The sequence below is a fragment of the Stegodyphus dumicola genome, chromosome 7, assembly GCF_044657685.1.
Source record: "Stegodyphus dumicola isolate Sdum_Otavi_A_Nest chromosome 7, ASM4465768v1".
Classification (NCBI taxonomy): domain Eukaryota; kingdom Metazoa; phylum Arthropoda; class Arachnida; order Araneae; family Eresidae; genus Stegodyphus; species Stegodyphus dumicola.
In genome coordinates this window covers 30,655,828-30,681,650 of record NC_140774.1, presented here as the reverse complement: position 1 = coordinate 30,681,650, position 25,823 = coordinate 30,655,828, and the positions used below count along the sequence as shown (strand labels likewise).

At 32.9% G+C, this 25,823-nt stretch overlaps 1 protein-coding gene across 2 annotated transcripts in view; it reads right to left on the bottom strand.

Annotated features, from left to right (window-relative positions):
* Tmem18 (transmembrane protein 18) overlaps positions 1-25,823 on the bottom strand; it is a 49,992-nt gene that overhangs the window by 3,400 nt on the left and 20,769 nt on the right. Inside the window, exons 3-4 of one of the 2 annotated variants that reach the window (XM_035375129.2) lie at positions 22,403-22,457; positions 12,083-12,185 (exon numbers count right to left, since the gene is read on the bottom strand). In XM_035375129.2, coding sequence (XP_035231020.1) covers positions 12,083-12,185; positions 22,403-22,457 — 158 coding nt within the window. The remainder of the gene's footprint in view (positions 1-12,082; positions 12,186-22,402; positions 22,458-25,823) is intronic. The other variant, XM_035375130.2, reaches the window with a different exon arrangement.

The window sequence follows — 25,823 nt, the reverse complement described above, 5'->3', positions numbered from 1 at the left end:
ATTAAAACAAACGAATATTGCGAAACCCCACAAATTAAGATGAAATGTAGAAAAGTGCAATACTTAAATGCATCTTAGTACAATTAATCACATAGTAAAGTGATAGGTAAAAACATGATTTACTAAACACAGGAATTGTTAAAAAACTTGAGTGAAGATCTACGCACAGAAGATTACAACACAAATGATAGCATGACTTTGTTCTGAAGATGAATGCATAAATATTTTTTATGATTTAATTACAATTTGAAGGAATATGCAGTATTTCAGAATATAATTCATATATCTAAAGAAGCAAAAATATCTTCGAGACCAATCACAAAATATAAGAGTACATGATAATAATAATAATTTTTCAATTTTATACATTCTTAAAGATAAATAAATAATGGGCTCTACTCTTATATGCGCCCTAAGGTTGCCAAATGCGGCGATATGTGTTGTGCGCTGTTTTTGGCACGATTGCGTGTTCTGTTTTGTGATGGTTTTGGGGGCGATGTTGGTTTCTATGGCAACCCTTTTTATGTGTAAACTTGGATTTGCTAGTTTGTTTGTGTGATAATTAAGTGATTTATGACGTGTTGGCAAAATTTTAGTCGCGTGCCTGGTACAACTATTTTTTTGGGTGGCTGGAAATTCTACAAGTATTTAGGACAAGAGGGTTTTGAACACTTATTTGAGAAACATAGTACAGTCAAAAGTCGTTAATCCGGACTCGTCGGGACTTCAGCGATTCCGGATTATCGATTTTTCCGGATTATAGATCATCAGTTTAAATCTGGTAAGATGGCATGCAGAAATTACAAAATTAAAAATATGAAACCGTAATTTATGAAATAAAGAACAATTATGATCTAAAGGGTATCAAAATTTACAAAAAGAAAAAGCTTAATATTTATTTGTTTACTTTATTAAACATTTCCTTCAATGTAAGTTGCTTCGTTTCAGGTGATAATACTTTCTCTTTAATTCTATTAAACAGACATAATTTCTTGTTTATTTACAAAGTTTCGCTGTTCAAGTCCTACAATTGCTGTGTTGAGAATACCGACTAATTTGTCAATCGAAATGTTTTCGTTTTCAATAACCTCTGGGTCACTTTCTTCACTATCGGAAGCGAATTATAATGACTTGATTTAAATCATATCAAAGATGGTGGTGTGTGGTGTGGTGTATTTAATTATGGCAAAGCACACTAGGGCTATCTGCCTAAGAGGAGGGATGGCTTCGTGGAGGACTTTCTAAGGGAAACTGGCTCGTCTACACGTTACACATGGGGAAAACCACGAAAACATTCATGCAGCCAGCCCGTTCGCGGGATTCGAACCTCGGACCGAACTACCAGTGTTCAGCGACTTTACCGCTCAGCCGCTGGTGGGCTATCAAAGACGGAGTACATCGAGATGAAATACTACACTTAGTAAGGAATTATAAGCCAAATAAAATAAAAAAATCTGTCCTGAAGATAAGGATAGTGCTGACAGATCAACTTTCAATCCGCAGCATGAAATTGATAAACAGATTTTGGATTTCAAAACATACTTTCGCTTTGTAGATACAAATTACATATTAGTAGATATATATCAGAAATTCTATTTGACATAATCGAAAGTTCAAGCTTACTTTTATGAAATTGCTCTAACAGTCTGCAAAAAATAATAAGCCGGATCCAATTTGAAGATTAAGGAACAACGCAATCTGCAACATTAACTGAATTAGATAATTTTAGCTTAGTGTATAACTCCGTTACACATTAAACGCGCATGCGCACAAACATATTCGCAGCCGTAAAGGTTGTTGGAAAATATAGCTTATTTTTAAACCTTTTACTGCATCATCTCTCCTCCTTGAAATGTTTATTTAGTTTAGTCCTTATTTTAATGTAATATAGTAGTTACTTCTACTTCTTTTTCTTGCTGCCACTGTTTGCATTGAGAACGGACTGTTTCAACCTAATTGAGATGCAAAAACGAAACATGATGCTACGTCATCCGAAAAGCCGATTCGTGCCGATAGCTGATTGGTTGCCGTGAGATGACGTCATTCCTACTTCTGCTATAAGTATCTCACGTCGCTCTGGCTCAACCCTTCTAGTTCCTGGTTTCCCGGCAAGTGAGTGAGCGGTTTCCAGCCCCTTCAAAAGGATGCATGCAGTCCGGTGAATAAAAATGCCTTGATTCCGGTTTGCGAGATGATGGTTCCAGAGGCTACCATTCGAGTGACTGCCGTGGGTGGCATCCATGTTCTTCAATGAAGGCAGAATTAAAAATACGTGAACGCCGATTCCTTGTGCAAACATAGTTAGGCCGGTTTTAAGTGTTTTCAAGAACTTCATTTAAATTTTCAGGTGTTTTTCTTGACCATTGATTATGGACTGATTAAATGTGTAGCCAGCTTTATTTTTAGGCCGCGTAATTACTGTTTAGGGCATTTTTGTTTGTATAGAATGCCAGTGTTTTGGAGACCAGGTAAAAATATTTGATGAATGATGATTATATTATATTTTTCCTAAGACTATGAGATTATTGACATTTATTTTTTGTGTTTTTATTCTTTATTACATTGTTAATAAATTGGTTAAGTTTAAAATCTTTTATTGTCTTCAATGTCTGCACAACATATCTCAGGGAGCTTTCATTGCTACTACTGCTAAATGTTTAATTTCTTTAAACTTTAAACTTTGTTTTAGCATCATTTTGGTTATGGGCCCAGCTCCTGAGTTATTTTTAGTGCTGACTTTTGAAGTTTAAAGTTAATTTAGGACTTAAGAGATTGGGGGGCGGTTTTTGTTAAAATTCAAATATGGCTACTGTTAGTGTCATGCATAATATTGCTAAACTTGATGCATGTAATTATTTTACATGGTCTAAAGATATGAAGTTTGTCTTGAATGAAAAAAATGCATGGCTTTTGGTCAAAGGTATTGAAAAATGTCCTGATTTAGATGATGTTAAGGGTATTACAAAAGAAATTATTGCCGACTATCAAAATAGAAGTCGATTAGCATTATCGTTAATTTATATGAATGTAAGCCCTGAATATAGAAATTTGATATGTGAAATTGATGACCCGGTAGTGGCATGGAACACGCTTGCCAAATATTTCCAGCCAGATTATCGGTCAAGACATACGTCCCTGTTTTCAGAGTTCTTAAATTGCAAAATCAAGCCAAATGAAAGTATTAGTTTCTTTTCTTCTAGATTAAAACGCGTAACTGAACAGTTAGCTGATATTAATCAGGCTGTAAGAGACGTATATATATGTTTCCAGTTACTTAGGTTCCTTCCAGATAAATTTGATCAAGTAGTTCAGAATATTTTGAGGTGGCCAGATGAAAAGTTCATTTTTAAAAATGTTGAACTTGAAATTCTAGCAGAGGAAACGCGTCTTAATTTAAGAGAGATAGATAGGGAAAACTCCAATAAAACTATAGAAGTTCAAAGTACTCACTGTGAACCCAAATTTAAGCAGATTAAAGGGCTCAAGTGTTATAAATGTGGCCATCCAGGTCATATTCAAAAATACTGTAGAATGAGAGGTAATTTTTCCAGATCACCCTCACCTGCTTCTTCTGTTTCCTCAGCTGTATCTAGTAGTAATAAAACATCTTCTAAGTGTAAGAATAAACCCAAGTTGAGTAAGAGTAAAAATAATTCCCATGCACAATCACATTTTATAGCTCAAGCCAATGTTAACAATTTGGAAGAAAATGATGATAGTTGGATTTTTGATACAGCTGCATCTCATCATTTTTGTAAAAATCATGAATTGTTTGATACTTTTTCTCCTGTGAAAAATGAGAATATGCTAGTAGCTATTGATGGGGTAACTTTTCCAATTCATGGGAAGGGTAGTGTTAAAATGAAATTTGGGGATACGGTTATTTTGCTTAAAGATGTGTTATATTCACCTGAACTGAGACGAAATTTAATATCTGGACCTAGGGTGGATATCAATGGAGCAAGATTTTATGGTAAAAATGGGCAAATTAAAGTTACTGATGATGAAAATTCAACTTTGTACAAGGCTAAGTTGATAGGAAGTAACTATCATGTGTTCCCGAAAATAATCAAAAAGGGGGGCAAATCTGTAAAATTTGAGGCATCCACAGTTCAGCATAATAATAGTGAATTATGGCATGGTCGGTTTGGTCATATAAATTATGATACTATTGTCAGGACTAGTAAGAGACATTCAGTTCGAGGTCTTCCTGTGTTAAAGCACTCACCTAATTTGTTTTGTGAACATTGCCAAATCAATAAGCAAAGACGAATCTCCTATAGACCTTTAGAAGGTATTCAAGTACAGAGACCGCTTGAAAGGGTTTTCTCTGATGTATGGGGACCTATTAACATTCCAGGTAGGAATGGTGAACGTTATTTCGTTTCCTTTACTGACGAATATTCTCGTTATGTGGTAGTATACCCCATTGTGGAGAAAAGTTAGGTGTTTGAAGTATTTGAAAGGCATATAGCACGTGCGGAAAGATCTTTGAACCTTAGATTGAAATACTTTAGGACTGACAATGGGCGAGAATATGATAATGATCAATTCAGGTCATATTGTAATAAAAATGGTGTAAAGCACGAATTTACAGATGTCTATACTCCAGAACAGAATGGAGTTTGTGAGAGATTTAATCAGACAGCTCTAAATAATGTACGTGCAATCTTACACGATAGTGGAATGAGTTCCGAATTTTGGTCAGATGCAGTAATGTATTTTACATATTCATTTAATAGACTCTGTCATAAGGGCCAAGACAGAATCCCATTCGAATTATACACTAAGCAGAAACCATCAGTACGTCATCTTAAGGCATTTGGAACGATTGCCTATGTGGGAATTCCAAAGGCTAAAAGAAATTCTAAACTTGATCCAAAGGCAACAAAGGGCCGATTGATTGGGTACAGCGTACGAACAAAAGGGTACAAGATTTGGTTGGAAAATGAGCAAAAGGTAGTAGAAACCCTAAATGCTACTTTTAAAGAGTCGATTGGAATGCAGAAAAGTGGCAGTGGAGCTGCACTGGGCACCCTTCCTGATTTGGAATCTGAAGAAAGGGTAGAGTTCCAATCTACTGACACTCCAGTTGGCTATTTTCCTGAAATAGAGGAAAGAACCGATACCAATGTACCTTCTTCTACAATTGGCACTGACACTCAATCTACATTGAGACAAGTAACTTGGCTTTGTAAACCTGTTCCAAGGCCAGACGGCACTCGTACGGATGTGTATTATTTTGAGAAGGGGTCTAATGAAAGACTACGATTACCAAATGATGTAGAAAGGTATTGCACTGAACATAATATTCAGTATGATCCTACCTTGTTTGATTTCAAGGGAAGCAATACTTATAATGGTGAAATCGACCCAACTGGTACTCCTTCAACGTCGTATACCAGAGATAGCTGACTAGATGTTTCAATTCCAAACACTTATAACCAGGCAATGAAATCTGCAGAAAAGCTTAAATGGATAGAGGCAATGGAAGAGGAAATGGTCAACATGCGAAAGCATAAGGTATGGCATCTTGTTCCACTTCCTAAAGACAAGACTCCACTAGGTTGCAGGTAGATTTTCAACATTAAACGTGACGAATTTGGAAACATTGTTTGTTTTAAAGCTCGTTTAGTAGCTCAGGGTTATCGGCAAATTAAATACGATACCTATGATGAAACCTACTCTCCTGTAGTCAACTTTTCAGTAATAAAGCTCTTTTTCTCCCTTTTAGTTGCACACCTTGGATGGGCAAATATACAATGTGACGTGAAAAGTGCCTATCTCTACGCTCCTTTATCAGAGGAAATTTACATGTCCCAACCTCAGGGTTTTGTGGAGCGAGATAAAGAAACTTTTGTGTGTCGCTTAAATAGAGCCTTGTATGGTTTGCATCAGAGTGGCCGATTATGGTACTACGAGTTGGATAGAACACTATGTAACCTAGGGTTTATCAAGTTTGAGTGGTGTAATTGTGTCTATCGTTTTAAAGATTTTGTCATTCTGTTGGTTTATGTTGATGATATAGTTGTGTTTGGGAAAAGTGAAGTTCAGGCCAAAAGGATATTAAAAGTCCTGAGTTCACATTTTGATTTGAAAATTTTAGGTAAAACAAGAAAGCTTCTGGGTGTGGAGTTTGAATATGAGAAAAATAGTGTTTTAATTCATCAGCAATTATATATAGAAGACATAGTTGATCGATTTAAGTCTTTTAAAATACAAATTACTTCCCTTCCAATAGTTAAAGGTGTGAAATACTCAAAGTCTCAAAGTCCCAGTACACAAGAAGAAACGACTGAAATGATGAATTATCCTTATAGAAATGTTTTGGGATGTCTCTCGTTTCTTTGCAATCGTACTCGTCCGGATATAGCTTATGCTGTTAATATATTTTCTCAGTTCCAAAGCAATCCTGGTAAGTTTCACTGGGAAGGATTACTTAAACTTTTAGGGTACGTTTCCAATACCAGACAGCACAAACTCAAGCTGGTATGCAAGGAACTGAAGCTCAATATATATTCAGATTCGGATTTTGCTTCAAGCAGGGATGATATGGTGTCTATTGGTGGACAAATAGCTTTGTTGGGAGAATCACCTGTATCTTGGCGTACATTTAAAGAAAGGGGAGTGAGTTTATCTACTATGGAGGCTGAATTTATCTCCATGACTGAATCAGCAAAAGAATTAGTTTGGTTTAAAAACATTTTGGATGAATGCATTCAGTTTAAGATTGCAAGTAACTATGTTTCGAGGCCAATATTGTTTGCTGATAACATGGCTGCTATATGTTTTACAAAATTACCCATTGAAAACTCGAGGACAAAACATATAGATGTGAAACTATTTTTCATTCATGATCTATTGAACAGGGAAATTTTTGATTTAAAATATGTCCCAAGTAAAGATAATCTGGCTGATCCCATGACAAAACCGCTGACTAAGCATAATCTGATAAGATTTTGTGGAACAATTTTCTTATGAAATTTGTTTTTGTGTGTATTTAAATTAAGAGTTTTGTTAATTTGAAACTAATATGTTATAAGTCATATTATGATGGATATTAGGTAAATGTAAAATTGTATAGTGTAGAATGTTGTATGAGTGACCAGGGCCCTGGGTAAAAGTATTGAGTGTGTGATTATATAGTATTGTTCTGTAACATGTTGGACTTTCTTGCTACGTTAAAATTTTTGAATAATGGGATAAGATTTTCCCAAAGAAAAATTTTCTTAAAAATTTCTGAATGAAATTGTGATATTTATTTATTCTTGTTTTGAATTTTGTAAAGATACTGGCATTCGGTTTTTATTTCAGGTCGGAGATGATGATGTGGGGGGCATTTGTTGGAAAATATAGTTTATTTTTAAACCTTTTACTGCATCATCTCTCCTCCTTGAAATGTTTATTTAGTTTAGTCCTTATTTTAATGTAATATAGTAGTTACTTCTACTTCTTTTTCTTGCTGCCACTGTTTGCATTGAGAACGGACTATTTCAACCTAATTGAGATGCAAAAACGAAACATGATGCTACGTCATCTGAAAAGCCGATTCGTGCCGATAGCTGATTGGTTGCCATTAGATGACGTCATTCCTACTTCTGCTATAAGTATCTCACGTCGCTCTGGCTCAACCCTTCTAGTTCCTGGTTTCCCGGCAAGTGAGTGAGCGGTTTCCAGCCCCTTCAAAAGGATGCATGCAGTCCGGTGAATAAAAATGCCTTGATTCCGGTTTGCGAGATGATGGTTCCAGAGGCTACCATTCGAGTGACTGCCGTGGGTGGCATCCATGTTCTTCAATGAAGGCAGAATTAAAAATATGTGAACGGCGATTCCTTGTGCAAACATAGTTAGGCCGGTTTTAAGTGTTTTCAAGAACTTCATTTAAATTTTCAGGTGTTTTTCTTGACCATTGATTATGGACTGATTAAATGTGTAGCCAGCTTTATTTTTAGGCCGCGTAATTACTGTTTAGGGCATTTTTGTTTGTATAGAATGCCAGTGTTTTGGAGACCAGGTAAAAATATTTGATGAATGATGATTATATTATATTTTTCCTAAGACTATGAGATTATTGACATTTATTTTTTTGTGTTTTTATTCTTTATTACATTGTTAATAAATTGGTTAAGTTTAAAATCTTTTACTGTCTTCAATGTCTGCACAACATATCTCAGGGAGCTTTCATTGCTACTACTGCTAAATGTTTAATTTCTTTAAACTTCAAACTTTGTTTTAGCATCAAAGGTCTTACGCGCTCTCGTAAACGCCTGTGCGCATGCGTGAACGCAACGCATGCGCAGAAAGTTTGTAGCTTTGAGGCCCGAATTAACAACTTTTGACTGTATCAATTTTGTGGATAGTGAGTCTGGCTGTCATTTAAATATGATAGAGATTACATGGTGGCGTGTTAAAGCAACATTGCCGATTTATAATCGGAAATGCGATTTGGAGTTTTATTTGGTGGTTTATATATTTTTCCATTATTGTTCTGGAACAGGAGAAAATGCTTTTAACAAATTTGTGGTGAAATTGTTTTGGTGATGTTTGAAATTGTTATTTCTGCTGTTCAAAGAAGCATTTATTTATGGTAAGTGCATTTTGTTTTATTCTTGTTCTTATTCGGCAGAATGTTATGTTTATTTTTATTTTTTTTTTTTTTTTAGTATGAATTTCTATCGTTATTGTTGTTTTTTTTTGGATTGTTTGAAATTTATTTGAGTTAATTTTGTTGAGTAGTGTGCAAGGCCTAGATTGTGCAACAGAACACTGTGCACATGGTATTCTTGAAATTTATTGTTGTTAATTTATTAAAGCGAGGCATGCGTAGTTCGTAGATTCCTTCGCTGTCTAGATTGTGCAATTTGTAGATGTTTGTTTTTAAGTTTAAACAGAAAGCTGTGTACATCGTATTCTTTGAAGTTTATTGTTGTTATGTTAATTTATTTAAGCTAGGTGTGCATAGTTCATAGATTCCTTCGCTGCATAGATTGTGCAATTCTGTGATTTTTTTGAAGTTAAAATATATCACTGTGGACATGGATTCTTGTCAAATATTTTTGGTTAGAAACTATCTAAATTTTTTGTTTTTGTTCCGGATTTTTAGCTTAAATTGTGTGTTGAAAACGCGGTTTTTGAACGTGCGAAAATCGCGTTTTTGCAGACATTTTAGGCTAAAAGTTCAAAATGTAGACAAAAAATTTAGGTAGTAATATGGCGACGTGGAGTTTCTCACAAAAAATGTTTGGCGAGAAATTTGTCGCTGCGTTTGTTGACCTGAGGGTGCATATAAGAGTAGTTCCAAATAATGAATAATATTGCTACTCGTAACTCTCTGAAAAGTTACAGTCTGTTGTTCTATTAAATAAAGATGGTATTCATAAACTCTGATTATGATTTAAATTCTTTGGTTTTAATGTTATAATGATGCAGTACCTATAAATAATGTAGAGAGAACACAGTGAAAAATAAGTACAGATGTTAAATATATCACATGGATGTACTGTCTGAAATTTATTTTTGATAAGAGAAAGTAGAAATTTTAAAGGAAAACAGGTGGAAAATTTAGCATATTGTATTTCATTAAATACCATAATTTATAATAAATTACAGAATATTAAAAATTTAAAATTTCAAAATGCAGACTGTTGATTAATTTGACAAAGTACTAATAAATATTCTTAAAATAGCAACATTCAAAAGTGTTCAAAATTTCTATCAAAATTACCATCTAAATTTAATTTATGTTCAAAAATTATATAATTAATATTATTAAAATTACATAATTAATTATTTATTCAAAAATGTACAATTAAATCCTCAAATATATAAAATGTTATCTGAAAAATGCAGAGGGAATTCAAATGCACCTCTTCATACTATCCAGTGTTCTGGCAGATTCTTATGCAGGAAAGCCTGCACACTTTGGTAATACTAAGAGCGTGGTAAATCTGAGCACCATTTCCATTAAGTGCATAATACACAGCTGATAAAATAAATGTGCAGAGCACTTCCAGGTCGTTTTCAACAGTAACTGTACCTTCAAATAAAATGGCTTTAATTAAATCTCAAGATGAAAGTCCAAGTCCAGGTGGCTTGACTGCCTTGTTAACATGAATTATCTTGTGCTCAGTAAAACACAATTATAGTAGTTCACTGTTTTGTTATGGACTGACACACTGGGGTTTATTTGGGTTCATGGAAACATCTAACATAGTAGACACCTCCAAGGGGGGAAAAATCGGTTGAATAATCAGCATTTTGTATATAGTGCAACTAGTTGACCACACGGAACAGAATCTGTGAGCTCAAACAAACCTCAGTGTGAACGGCCCTTTAAGTTTGAAAATTGGGCTTCATCAGACAATAGAACCTTTATCCCTTCTTACCACATGATAAAACCATTTGCAAAACTGCATTTGGTGATCAAGATCATTCTCATTTAGGGCATGCAGTTATCTTGGGATGAAAACTTTCCACTTAGCTTATTTCAGAATGCATCGTAACTATGCGGTGCTAATCCCTGTCTAGTTTGCACACAGTGAGCAAACTTCTAAGGTGATATTGCAAACTTTTGGAAAGCCACAGCTGAAGAAGTAGAATTTCTAGCTGTATGACTAAGCATGGATGTTTGTAAATGTATAGTGCCTGTGCAGCATAGGCACACTTCAAAAATGTGGAGATTTATGAGCCCTCTTGAGAGGTTGGTGGTAGGGGAAAATAGGGATGGGAGACCCTTCGAACTCCCTGGGATGTTCTCCATTAAAATTGGGAACGGAACTGGGCAAAGTTATATTGTCACCAGTATGGTGTCCAAAGCTCTTGCCAACGACAGGCATAATCTTGCACTACTTGCCACGATGAATTTTGTGGGCTTTACTGATGTTACTGTCAGACAAGTGAGGCATGTTACAACAACAACAAAACAAACTTCCTCAAATTTCAAACATGCTTCAGCCATTTTGATTAATCCTGTTTTTTTCTCTCTTCAATCCTTTTGAATTTGATACATCATGTGTCACATGTTATAATCATGAGATTACCAAAATCTTTTGAGAAAACACATTATGCTATGCAGCCATAATGATAATTCAGTTCAATTTTAAAGCCAATATATAAATACCACCTGTTAAAGTGTGCACAAATTTTTTTCTGACAGAGTTTGAATATAAATGGCTTTGACAGGTGGAGAATTAAAACAAAGAATCAATTTTTTATAGGACTTCTGGACTCAAATGTTATTCAGCATTAAAAGAGATACATCTTAAAAGTGATATTATATCATTATAATACTCAAAAAAGCATGTGGTTTGGATTTCTGGTTGTTTGTTCTCCAGTAAAATCGTCTGTATGAAACTAAGGGGTATTTACATAATTTAGAACTCACTTGCACCAGAAAAGACCTTAAAATTCTATATTACCTCTTCCTTTTGATGAATAAGGTTTTCTCAAGGTCAAACTCCATTTACTAAATTTACATGTATCATAACTTCCGGTTAATATCTATTGAGTTTTGTGAACCAAAGATAAATTGCAATAAAATGATTGATTGGGATAATTACATGAAAGGTATGTGCTGACCTTTATATCATCCTAATGTTAAAACCAATTACAAAATTATGAGAGTTTATTCATAAAAAGAAAACAAATAACATAGTCATGCACTTCAATGAGTTTTTGGAGGGTTTTGTTACAAAATTGCAGAATATTTCCTTGTTGTTTTTCCCAATTATTTCATTTTGTCTAGTACCAAGTTAAAGTTAGAGGCAAAGCAAAAAGCCAAAATGCACCAATATAGTGCTAAAAATGAATATTACAGCTTAAATGGAAAAGCACTCGCATTTTTTAGTACATGCAAAAATCATTTATGTTCTAAAAACTTTAAATTAAAGTAACAGATTTTTTATTATTATAATAATAATTTTTTTTTAAAGTTACACAGTTTGTAGGTATTCTAATTTTATTTGTGGTAAAAATATTTTTAAAGGAACCTCAAATATTAAAAATACCAGTAAAATATATTAAATTCTGATATGATCTACGTGATTATATTAAAATAATACATGTGTTAAACAAAATTAATCACCTTACTTACCACCATGACAAGACAATTCAAAAGTATTGGTGATGAAAATACGATTGAAATAAACATGCCACTACTGTCAAAGTACTGCTGACGAGCAAAATACCTGTAAAACACACATATATACATATCCTTATATTATACAAATATACATATATGTACACACACATAAAAGCCCTTAAAAATGTATGAATGAAAGTTTCTAAGTACAAAGAATGTAATTAATACTGTCATTTCATATAACATAACTAAAACAGGTTTATATTACGACCCCCCCCCCCAAAAAGCACTATTGATTTTGAAGTAATTGAACAATGTATGAGACACATGTAATAATTCTAAATGTAAGTATGGTATAATACTTGGGGGATAAATGAAATGTGGTAAATGATTCCATTATCTTTTGGAAGAATAAGCATAGGCAGATTTATGAAATCATTAAGAGATCATATTCAAAGGCAACCCTAAGTCATTAAAAATAGTAAATATATCCTTCCTTTATGTGAAACTGCCTTCAGCTGCACATATTAAAAAAATTAATTACTGATGAAATTCTAATCAGGAGAGTTCACATTCAATATTAAGAATTGTTCTGTTTCAACAGCATATACATTTTTTCATATATAAGTGTGAAGTACGCATTCAAACAGTTTTCCTTTGTAGTTGAAAAAGTGAAGAAATAAATGGGCCTAAATAGATTGTAATATCAATGAACATTTTTAATGACAGAGATTAACTTAAACATAGTAGCGTACAGCAGAAAAAAAAGAAGGGCAAAGAAGTAAGAATGGTATACACATATACATACATACGTAATAAACAGTTACATCATAATCACCGCACGGATAAACGCGAACAGCGCATGCGTCAGGAGAAGCTCTCTTAAGCTAAACGTCGTATTATAATTTATGATACAACAATCCCCCTTTCGACGTTTGGCGGCTGAAAAAAAATAAACATTAATCATTTACAGTTATTCCAATTAATTTACAGCACTTAGAATGTTTTGAAGCAGTCAATGTTTTTGTCAGTACATCAGCAGACATTTTCTCTGTTGGCACATATTTAACGTCTATTTCGTTTCTTTCATAAATTTCCCGAATGAAATAATGTCTAATATCTATGTGTTTAATGCGTGAGTGATAAACAGTATTTTTCAGAAGCTTCTGTGCACCTTGATTATCACAATATATAATGGTTGGATAATCAGCAGTAAAATTTAATTCTTTAAGGAAACGACTTAAATAAACTGCTTCTTTGGCACTTTCTGAAAGACTGATGTACTCTGCTTCAGTACTTGATAATGCAACAGTTTGTTGCTTTCGTGATTCCCATGTTATTGGATTTCCAGCAAACTTGAATAGGTAACCTGTATACGATTTTCTAGTATTAACATCAGACGGCCAGTCGGCATCGGTATATCCAATAAGTGCTTTTCCAGTCTTTCGAAATTTTAAACAATAATTTTTAGTTCCTTTTAAGTATCGAAGAACGCGCTTTGCAGCCAACCAGTGTAATTTTCCAGAATTGTTATTAAATTGGCTCAGGTGACTGACGGCATATGTAATATCCGGCCTAGTAAACACAGAAAGATACATAAGCGAACCAATTAGACGGCGATAAGGTGCATTGTTCATTTCTTCCTTTTCAGTTTCAGAAGGACACATTTCTTCATACATTTGTGGTTTTGCAGCTGAAGATGGTGGTTCGGTAAAACCATCGAAACTAGTCCTGTGAAAATTTGGTAAATATAACGCTGATTTTTGTTGTTTGACTTCTGAATTAGTACACATTTCTTTACTTAATTTTACACTGAGATCTAAAGGAGTTGCTACTAGTTTTGCATCTTGCATATTAAACCTTCGTAGAATATTATCAACATATTTCCGCTGAGATAAACTAATAGAATTATTATTTACATCTTGATTAAATTCTATTCCAAGACAATAATGAAGTTTGCCTAAATCTTTAACATGAAACTCTTTAGAAAGATAACCTTAAAGTTCAGCATATAAATCACAGCTATTTGTTGCTATTATTAAATCATCCACATATAAAATTAGAATTAACTCACCTTGAGATGTTTTCATCCTGTATATACACTTATCTGATTGTAATGGTTGTAATCCAAAGTTTTTGAGTTTTTTGTCTAATTTTTCATACCACTGTCATTCACTTTGTTTCAAACCATAAAGAGACTTTTGCAAAGCATAAACATAATCAGAATTATTTTGGTCTTCAAAACCTTTAGCTTGTTCCATGAAAATTTCTTCTTTTAAATCTCCGTTAACATAAGCCATAACAAAATCTAGTTGATATAACATAAGGTCTTCTTCAGCACTGTATGCAATCACAGTTGTTATAGAACTTGCTCTGGCTACTGGAGCAAAGGTTTCATTAAAATCAATTCCAGGTTCCTGTGCAAATCCTCTAGCAACCAATTGAGCTTTTCTCTTTTGAACTGTTCCATCTGCATTATATTTCGTTCTAAGAACCCAGCGACATCCTATTACCTTTTTGTTCTGTGGTCGCTATTTCCATGCACCATTCTTAACAAGTGCTTCATACTCACTTTGCATAGCCTTATGCCATTCTTCAGCATAACTTCCATTTAATGCTTCTTCTAATGTCAGATTTGTATCCTCTTCAGCAATTTGTGCTTCTTCCTTTTCTATGTTTATATTGTGGTACTCCTTTTTTGGTCTTCCTGGCTTCCCAGTGTTGACTTTCTTTGGATGACCTGGCCCCCTTTTAATCTGCATTTAAGGTATTGCTTCGGAATCAGAATCTTCATTATCAGATGATTCAACAGATGCTTCTGCCATATTTGAGGGGTCTTCTGTTATTTCATCAGCCGATATCTGCTTTACATTCAGAGGTTCTTCCTTCTTTTTATCAGGAATATTTTCGAGAAATAAAACTTCTAAATCTTTATCATAATTAGTACAGTTTTCAAATTCATCAATGAATCTAACATTTCGGCTTATAACAGTTTTTCTGGAATTTTTATTCCACAGCCTGTATGCTTTCGATTCATTTGAGTATCCTACAAATATATGTTCTTCTGATCGAGGATCGAATTTCCCTTTAGACCTTTAATTAAGTACAAAACATTTCTCTCCGAATACTTTGAAGTGAGATACAGTTGGCTTGATGCCAAAAAATAACTCATAAGGTGTTTTGTTTACTCTCAGGCTTCAATTCGGCAACGATTACGAATATAAACAGCACAGTTCAAGGCTTCAGCCCAAAAGGATTAGGGAAGATTACTTTGTAGTAACAAACATCTGGCCATTTCAGTTAAAGTGCGGTTCATGCGTTCAGCTCTCGAATTCTGTTGAGGAGTCATTGGTGCAGAGAATTCTCGTTTAATCCCGCATTCTTGAATATATTTATTAAATTCTTCTCCCCGATATTCAAGACCGTTATCAGTCCGAAGGATTTTTATTTTCTTTCCTAGACGATTTTCGACCACAGCTTTGTATTTAATGAATGTATTTTTCATTTCATCTTTAGTTTTAAGAAAACTGACTTCAACATAACACGATTTGTCGTCTATAAAAGTAACAAAATAACGCGAACCAGCATGGGATGGGACTCTCATAGGTCCACACAAATCTGAATGAATCAAGTTCAGTAATTCATCACTTTGAAATTTTGATTCTTTTTGAAAAGTTTGCACAGATTGTTTACCTCAGATACAGACTTTGCAGTCTTTTAGAGATTCAGTGTTATTAAAATTTAAATTTCTAACCATGGTATCAGACTTAAGTCTTTTCAAATCAGACTCATTTAAATGACCTAATTTAAGATGCCACTTTACAAAATCACTTACCTGTGCTATTGCAGCTATTTCAGCGCTTGGATGTATATAATAAAGATCACCATGACGAATAGCCTGCACTAGTATAGATCCATTTGGTTCTATTATTCTAGCATGTCATTCTGTAAAAATCACTGAACGATTATTTGCAGTAGCTTTAGATGTTGACAGCAAATTACATTTTAATTCCGGAACACATAACACATTTTTGAGCATAAGTTTAATTATCTTATTTCCGTTAGGTACTGTTATAAGGACAGTTCCAATTCCTGTAATTTTTGCTGTTTTGTCAACTGCTAACTTTATGGTTGAATTCGTTCGAGGGTGAAATTTTGAAAATAACCTTCTGTCATTGCACATGTGAGATGTACAGCCACTATCTAAACACCATGAGGAGGTCTTCTGATAAGCATTGTTTACAGCTAAACTAATCTGCTCTTCAGAATTAGAAGCTATCATAGAACCTTGATTTCCCTTATTTGATTGCGCATATTTTCTATCAGCTATTTTCTTTCTGCATTCAGATGCCTTGTGCCCAATTTTCGAGCAGTAATTACACTTCAAGTTTTGAAAATTTCTTTCAGCTGGAAAATTTTTGTTTGAATTTACCTTCCATTTTCATTTTTCTTCTGTTCTTGATTTCTTCTTTTATAATCAGTATAGTATGCATTCTGTGAATCTTGAGACGTTTCCCTTTTCTTGCTTCCTATTCTTCTAACATTTTGATTTTCAAAGATTCGGGACTAGGTAACTGATCTCTTGATTCGATGGCGCATCTAAAATTTTCAAAATTTTCTGGAATACTGTAGAGCAGAAGAATCGATAATAAATCATCAGCTATGTCAATTTCCATTTGTTTAAGCTTATCAACTATTTCGAAGAAATTATTTAAATGTTCAGACATCGTTTCATTTTCCGCCATTTTTCTAAATAAAAGCTGTTTTAATAATGTAGCCTTCTTCGCAGGTCCTTTCGATTCATATACGGCTTTGAGTTTATTCCACACAGCATTTGATGTCACACAATGCTTTATATGACACAGTTCACTAGGATTAATAGCAAGAATTATATCTGCGCGAGCTTTTTGATCAGCTTGGATCCATTTCTTTTCGTCTTCGGTTCCTTCAGCAGGTTTTAGCGCTTTACTGGTCACATAATCCCAATGGTCGTTTTTAATCAATACTGCTTCTATTTGTAATTTCCAACTGTCAAAATTATCTTTTCCGAGCTTTTCTATAGTAGTCAAATGCGACATAATGTAATACAGTCTCTCACAGCCAAAAAAACAAGATTGAGCGCTATAAAAATAGGCTTAACTGAACACTGATCAGTTCTTACCGTTGATTAGACGTAACAGTTCTTGCACTGAATCAGGCTCAAGAGTTCAATGCTCAAAAACTTCAAAATGTTCATTTTAAAATAAGTATTTTGCTAATTAGGCACAGTTGAAACATTCCTGGGCCCATAACCATTGAAAAGATAAATGAGCCTAAATAGATTGTAATATCAATGAACATTTTTAATGACAGAGATTAACTTAAACATAGTTGTGTACAGCAGAGAAAAAAGAAGGGCGAAGAAGTAAGAATGGTATACACATATACATACATACGTAATAAACAGTTACGTCATCATCACCGCGCGGATAAACGCGAACGGCGCATGCGTCAGGAGAAGCTCTCTTAAGCTAAACGTCGTATTATAATTTATGATACAACAAAAAGGTTGACAAACAAAGATAATCTTTCCAAAGATATTAGAAATAATTTCTGAACCGAGATAACAATAGAACAGAAGCCCAGAGAATGAGTTGGCCATTGCATGTAAGTAATACTATTGCTTTCAAGCTAACCATCGACCAGTCTGCTCCGCATAAACATGCAACAGAAAAGTACAGAACCAGTACTGCAGCATACAGTTACATAAGCAATTCAATAACTTAATTTCAACATATTTCCATTAAGACTGTCTCCTCCATGAAGACCTGCAAACTGGCATGCTATTTTAGACAGCATATACTAACATATCTACATGCATGGTTGGAACAAGAATTTTAGTGGTTATAAGCACTTAACAGATTTGGGCCCCCATACACATTCACAGCTTCCTTCTCTCTCAGTCTTGGTGTAGCTGCACCATACATTCCATGGTAAAACTGGCAGTGTTAAATTTTTTCGTATCACTCTTAAGTCTTTAAATATCTTTTTGAATGCACCCTTTCCTAAACACCTTTTTTGTGGTGTTCCCTTTTCCTTGATACCCTAAGCACATTTTATTTCACTTAACAGTTAACACAGCTCTGGCCACACATAAAGGCATAGTGCTAATTGATGTACTGGGCTAGTCATCCGATACTGATTCTCTCTACACCATTATGTCTTTATTGTCTGACTAGTCTAAATCTCGACCCATCAATGAAGCATAATCTTCTAACTAAATTGAGAACTAATGGCATTATTTATGTTCTTTTGGCCACAGTATTCAAACACATAATCACAGGCCAAGCTTGCAGTCCTTTGTACTTCACCTTCACATCACATTATTATTAACATATGGAGACTTCCCTATTTTGTGGTACACTTTAATATTTATGGTATAGAAAAATAGTTGTTTATTGTTATCAGAGTCAGTGCAGCTGGCCAGCAATTGCGTTTGGTCAGTAATATGGTAGCACTCATTAGGGGATATTGTTGTCCTAGGATGACCCGGAAATTAGTCCAGAAAACTGGCTCAATGTTTGGAATATTGATATATAAGAAATGCAGAAAAGAAATTAACAAATTCTAAAACATTTTTTATAACTAATGATGAATAACCTTCCATATATACTTTTAAACGTTTTATGCATAACAATAACCTACTACAAAATCAAACCAACTTTCATAATTTTCAAGGAGTAAAGAGCTTTGGCCTATTTCATTTGAAATATAAATATTCTCATTAATGACAATAGATAATAAACTCAATAAACTCATGAATGTATCATGTTATTTCAGAATTTTTTCATGAATGCTATTTCAGACTTTGTATTGTATGCTTTAGTAAGCAATGCAGGAATAGTGAACAGCACTCATACTCATATATCTAAGATTGATGTATGGTATTCTAATAATACATTAATAATTAACTGGACTTCCTGTGCACAGGTTATTCTAAATTTTAAGTAGGTACATTAAAAGTTAAACTTCTTACATCTTTTCATCATCATTCCTTTCTTCTGATAAAATTAATATACAAGGAAAATTAAATAATTCGACAAAATTTCCACATCTTGAATATTTAAATTATTTATAAAATACACAAAAGTGAAAAAAAAATTACTATTTACAATCTCTCCCTCCCTTTTTTTAATAAGCAGCATTTTAAGCTAAATAAAGATAAAATAGACTGCATAAATTATGTAAATATGCAGCACAAGGAAGTTTTTGACCTGCCAATGGCAGAAACTGATTACAACCAGCTGAAAATGGCAGCAACTGGTAGAAACTAATTTAATGTATATGAAATGTGGTATCAGTTAACAATATTTATTAACTTACTAAACTATTTTTATTAATAAAAACTGTATACATTTTAATTATTAAATATTGCTAGTATGAAATAGTAATTATTTTAACAAACAGGCTATTTTAATGATGAGAAAGAGTAAACATATTCATTTTTGCATATTTATATTATCATATTCATACAAAATTATGTACTTAAAATTTAAAAAAATGCCACGCACAGAAGCATTTTTTAGGCAGACACCCTTGCATGCTTTACTGTAATCTGCAAAGATTTTCAAAGATAGTTTTATGTTCAGGAGTAATTTCTTTAGGTGTTAGGCTAATAGGGGATTTTATGTGCACAAGTTAAGGAGATTATAGTAGAAATGTGTCAACTGCGAAGTACTGTTAATGCTAAATGTTATAGAATGAAGGATCACCAGAAAAAGTGTAGTAGTAACTTCAACAATTTAAAAAAAAAAAAAAAAAAAGGCAAAAATTAGGCTAATCATCTAACATGAAAATTTCTGAACATGATTGCGCTTTTCAAGACAATTCAGCTCTACTTGAAAGAAACCAAAAGAAGATAAAGAAAAAGAACCTAGTGAAGACAGAGCTTCAACACATTAGACTAGTATCGGAGACTTCATCATTAACACAACTCGAAAGAATAAAGAGATTTTAGATGAGGCAATAGCAAAGTTCTTTTATAGTTGTATTATTTCATTCTCACTCAGTGAACATATATTCTTTATGTGACTTTTCAGTTTACTAACACCAGACTATACACCTCAAAAGAAAGAACAACTGGCCATATAATGTTCATAATCAATAAATATCAAATACAGCTGAATGGTTAAAAAACATTAAACTAAATAACATAAATAATGAATTGAAGTCAGAGATTGAAAAGAAAGTCTGTGGTAAAATGATTAGTGATTCTACATGACTAAAAAAAACTACTTTTTTTTAATAAATGCTATTCTTACTGGTAGTATATTTATACTTGTTAATATTTTGTATGAGAAAAAGACTGCAAATAACTGCATACAAATAACCAAGGTAGAAAGCGGAAGTATGAAAGGAATACAATTACAAAGCAAAAAATAAACCTTTTTTTTAAGAGATAGCAAGTATAAAATACAATACATGAAAAAGATTTGTGAAGACAGCTGTTTTATTCTTATACTCATTACTTTAATCTTCTTGTGTAGAATATTAAAACAACATCCGTTATGAAACAGGTGTTATTTTTTCAGATATACATTCAAATGCTGTAAAACCACAAGATCCAATTTGATAATATGATAGTTTGATTTAAATGATTGTATGAAATTTGACATAAGTGGCTGATGACAACCTTAAAGAAGCATATGAGGAAGGTGTTAAAAGTACTCTTAACCAAGCAATAATAATTTCATATTACACGTTAAATTATGCTTCATGCAAAATAAATAGTCAGCTGGCTCCGAAGATAGATCATTAGATCACAAAACCCAATATTTTGGGCTTTACTTTGTAGCTCTCAAAAGCAAAATCAGCTCCCTTACACATATTTTCCCAATGAAGGATAATTAATTGGATGAAATTGAGCTGATAATTGAATTGGAATTCACCATTCACAGTTTATTTTAATTTAATGAAAACAAAGATTCTATTGTTTGAACAATGATGATGTTGTCAAGTACTGCTGGGTTTTAAAAAATATTTTCCAGTTTTGAAAAGGCTACTGTGCGTAATTTTTAAATATGTACTGCAAAGTTACAGCTGAACTTGTTCAATTTTAAAATACATTTCCATCTACTACTAAGTATATATAAAATAGATATTATTTTCTAAAAGTCCCATAATTATAGCTATTTTATGGTAGTAACAATTTTATGTCATGCTAGTTTTAAGCAATTATAATCAGTGGCTTTCATAGAAATTTGCCAGCCTTACTTAAAAGAAATAAAATTTTCTGATAAAGCCAACTATGATTAATTTCCCTCTAACAAAGACTGAACGAATATTTCATTTTAAATAAAACATGATTATCAAAACAACCTCTAGTGCAAGGATGTCAAACTCGTGGCCCGCAACAGATATGTTTGCAGCCCGGCCAATATATCGGCAAATAATAATATATAATAATAAAATAACATATCGACAAAGAAAAAAATGAAATGTTTACTGCTAAGTAATTAACGATAATTTATTCAGTGTTGTTAGATTACTCACAGCGAGCTGACACACACACTACTTAAATTACAAATGTGTGTGAGTAGCTTGTGTTCAGCTACCTTCGGCTTTTGGGGGACTGAACTGAATTTGAAACGAGGTTTAATGATTTTAGTTCCCTCGAAGACAAATTTTTTTGTTTTCTTCGATTTTCTCAATAAGTATTGACTCAGTAACCAGCCATATGCAAATGGAGGTGATCGAGATTCAATGCAACTCAAATTTGAAAGCAAAATTTATTGAAGTGGGCGTGCCTGAATTTTACAAATATTTACCAGCCAGGTTTGAAAATACTCGAAAATTCACATATGAATTTATTTCCATGTTTGGTAGCACTTATCGGTGCGAGCAATTATTTTCAGTCATGAAAGGTAATAAGTCTGCTATTAGAAACCGTATTAATGATGCTCACCTTGTGTCAGCGTTGAAAGTTATCACTGCAAACAAAATTTCTCCCGAAATAGGAAAGATAATAGCTGAGAAGAGATGTCAAGTATCAGGACGTAAACATTAAATTTTTCTTGTTCTTTTCTATATATATATGTGTGTGTGTGTTTATTATTGTATTATTAGAAATAAATCTACATTTCTATGAATATTGATTTTTTTTTTTATTTTTGCGGCCCGCCTAAGGTTAAACCTTGTTTGTTTGGCCCAAGTGTACCTATGAGTTTGATATTCCTGCTTTAGTGCAACTACTAACATTTTAAAAACATTCTGCAAATACTAATATAAAAATCAAATTGACTAAAAATAAACTTTAAAACACTGATTACATATTAATGTACTTACTTCCAATTTTTGGCAGCTAATTCATTAATATTTGAAGAGCAGAACACGAGCAGCACTAAAAATCAATTTCAAAAGTTAATTATGATTTAAAATTAACAATTCACTTTTTAAAAATGAACACAACCATAGCCATGTTAAATACAAAATAAGCAAAACATTTCTTTTTGCAAAAATTGAAAGGGTGTATGAAATTAAAATAAACTACACATGAGTTAAAAATAGTGTATGAAATTAAAATAACATCAAATGTTAATGTAACAGAGCTGAAAAAATTTAAGGGATGTACTTTTGAGATTGGCCTTACGCATTAAAGCTCACAGTACAAGATTACTGTATATTCTGGCATATAACGTGCAATTTTAATACAAAAAATAAGATCGAAATTTACGGGTACGCATTACATGCTGTGCTGGATATATAAATTATAGATTTAAAAATAAGGAAAATACAAACATACAACAATTAGACTTCTACATGTATCTAAGTGTTGTTCATTTAAAACAAATGACATAGCTCATAAACGTAAAAATTTTCATTATTGGGTAACATGAAAAGTTTACCTTCAGTCATATCTTTAAGCACATCATTGAATTCTGTTTTATCTTCACCATTACTGTTACTCTGATTTATTAATAAATAATCATCTTCCATTCTATCGTAATTATTAGAAATACTACATTTTTTAAATGACTCTTAAATTATGTCAGATTTAATTTTATTCCATTCTTTTATTATCCAAGCACACACTATTTCTAAACTGGCATGATGCATTTGCCTCCTTTTGTAAATGTAATTCCACCTAACATTTCACTGCCCTTTTAAAATTTTCTTTGAATGTTTTATTGAAAATGCATCTAAAGGCTGAATTTATGGTGTTAATCCCCCTGGAATAATAGCCAAGTCTGTATTACACTCTTTCAACAATTTTATCATATCAGTTACGCAGGATCTGAACATGTTCCAAACTAAATTCTGGATTCTTAAAGGCAACAGGACAATTTTGCAAAACATTTCTCATTCACAATTTCACACTGCTGTCTATCCACCCCTCCTTGCAAACATAAATGAAAATGCTGTAATTATACAGTAATTATATCAGATAGCATGCATATTAAATGTAACCATAGCAAAATATCTTAATAAAGTTGGAATTTTGAAAAAAATTACCATCTGACTCTATAAAACTATACACTGAATTTATTACAGTGAAAAGTCGTTAATTCGGACACCCATAATCCGGACCTCAAAGCTACAAACTTTCTGCGCATGCGTCGACTTGACGCATGCGCATAGGCGTTTACGTGTGCGCGTAAGACCTTTACGGCTGTGAATATGCGTGTGCGCATAAAACGTTTACGCATGCGCGTTTAATGTATAACGGACAGTATAAGCTAAGCTAAAATTATCTAATTCAGTTAATGTTGCAGATTGCGTTGTGCCTTAATCTTCGAATTGAATCTGGCTTATTATTTTTTGCGGACTGTTAGAGCAATTTTATAAAAGTAAGCTTGAACTTTCGATTATATCAAATAGAATTTCCGATATATATTTGCTAATATGTAAAGGATCTAAAGCGAAAGTATGTTTCGAAATCCAAAATTTGTTTATCAATTTCACGCTGCTCGGCGGGGAGAACGCCGCGGCGCGCAATGAATTGGAAGTTGATCTGTCAGCACTATCCTTATCTTCAGGGCACATGTTTTTATTTTATTTCCCTTATAATTCCTTACTAAATGTAGTATTTCATCTCGATGTACTCCATCTTTGATATGATTTAAAACAACTTCCTCGTCATTATAATTCGCTTCCGATAGTGAAGAAAGTGACAGAGGTTATTGAAAACGAACAAATTTCGATTGACAAATTAGTTGATTGACAATTCTCGACACAGCAATTATAGGACTTGAACAGCGGAACTTTGTAACTAAACAAGAAATTATGTCTGTTTAATAGAATTAAAGAGAAAGTATTATCACATGAAACGAAGCAACTTAAACAACTTACATTGAAAAAAATGTTTAATAAAGTAAACAAATAAATATTAAGCTTTTTCTTTTTGTAAATTTTGGTACCCTTCAGATGATAATTGTTCCTTATTTCATAAATTACGGTTTCATATTTTTAATTTCTGCATGCCATCTTACCAGATTTAAACTGGTGATCTATAATCCGGAAAAATCGATAATCCGGAATCGCCAAAGTCCCGACGAGTCCGGATTAACGACTTTTGACTGTGTTCATTAACTGCAGACAAAAGGAAGTTGCATATAATTTACAAAACAGAAAAAAATAATGCACTAATATAAATGCAGTTTTTTTTTTCTTATTTATAATATTTCTCACTTTACATGCATAGTCCTTGCATGTAAAACTCAAAATCTTTAGAGATTATATGAAAGTAATATAAATATTTAATAGTAAGAAAAAGGCCAAATACACTGAAACCTGCTTGAGAAGATCACATACATTTATTTTCAAATGATTTTGGCCTTTCATAGAGGTAGTCATTGTAGAAAGTACGATTACCATAAATATTCAGTCCTATCATCTAAATATAGTATTTTTAGAAATGTTTGTCATTTTTAAAGATGATCATAATAGAAAACGTTTCCCAGTAACCATTTAGAAAAACAATCTTCTGAGCCAATTTAGTATGCCTTTTGTCTTGTACACAACCAACATTCTAATACGATTGCATACCATAATAGTTACAATTTATGAATTTATTTTAATATATGCTGAGTCAAAAGAGATGTGGCATAAAATTTGCATATTCTCATAATAAAACATCATGAAGGTCTCCAGCATAGTTGCAAAAAACACTGCAAGTTTATTCAGAATTAAAAAAAGTTCTGTCCATGAACTGATAAAATTTGTCATGAACCATGAATCACTTATTTACTTGTGGCAATTATTTTTGAGGACCACTTAACTTGGAATAACTAGGCAAGTGTTCAGTGGACACGATAAAAAATAATACAGCAGAAGGAACAACAATATTCTCAGACTGCTGGATAAGATCACTTCACAGTGAATCATTCATTTAATTTTACTGAGGCAGTCACGGGTTGTCATACCTAATCTATTGAATGTTTTGGGAGCAATGCTAAATGGCAGGGAGACACTGCCAATCAACACTTTCCTACTTAGTAGAATTCACATGGCGCTGCCTATATCTGAAGGGCGAAATGTTTTCTGCCATACTAGTGGATATTTATAAATTTATGTCTCTTGTGTATTGTCCCCATTCATTTCAGTTTATGTTTTTTAGCAATTAAGAATAAAATAAATTGTCTATAACCTATGCTTATAATTAGAAATTGTTTACAGATAAAAAAAACTGCCAAAAGGCATAGCAAATGCATAATGGAAAAGTACCATTTTCTCTTCATTCAGAAGAGTTTAACATAAAAAATTCAAC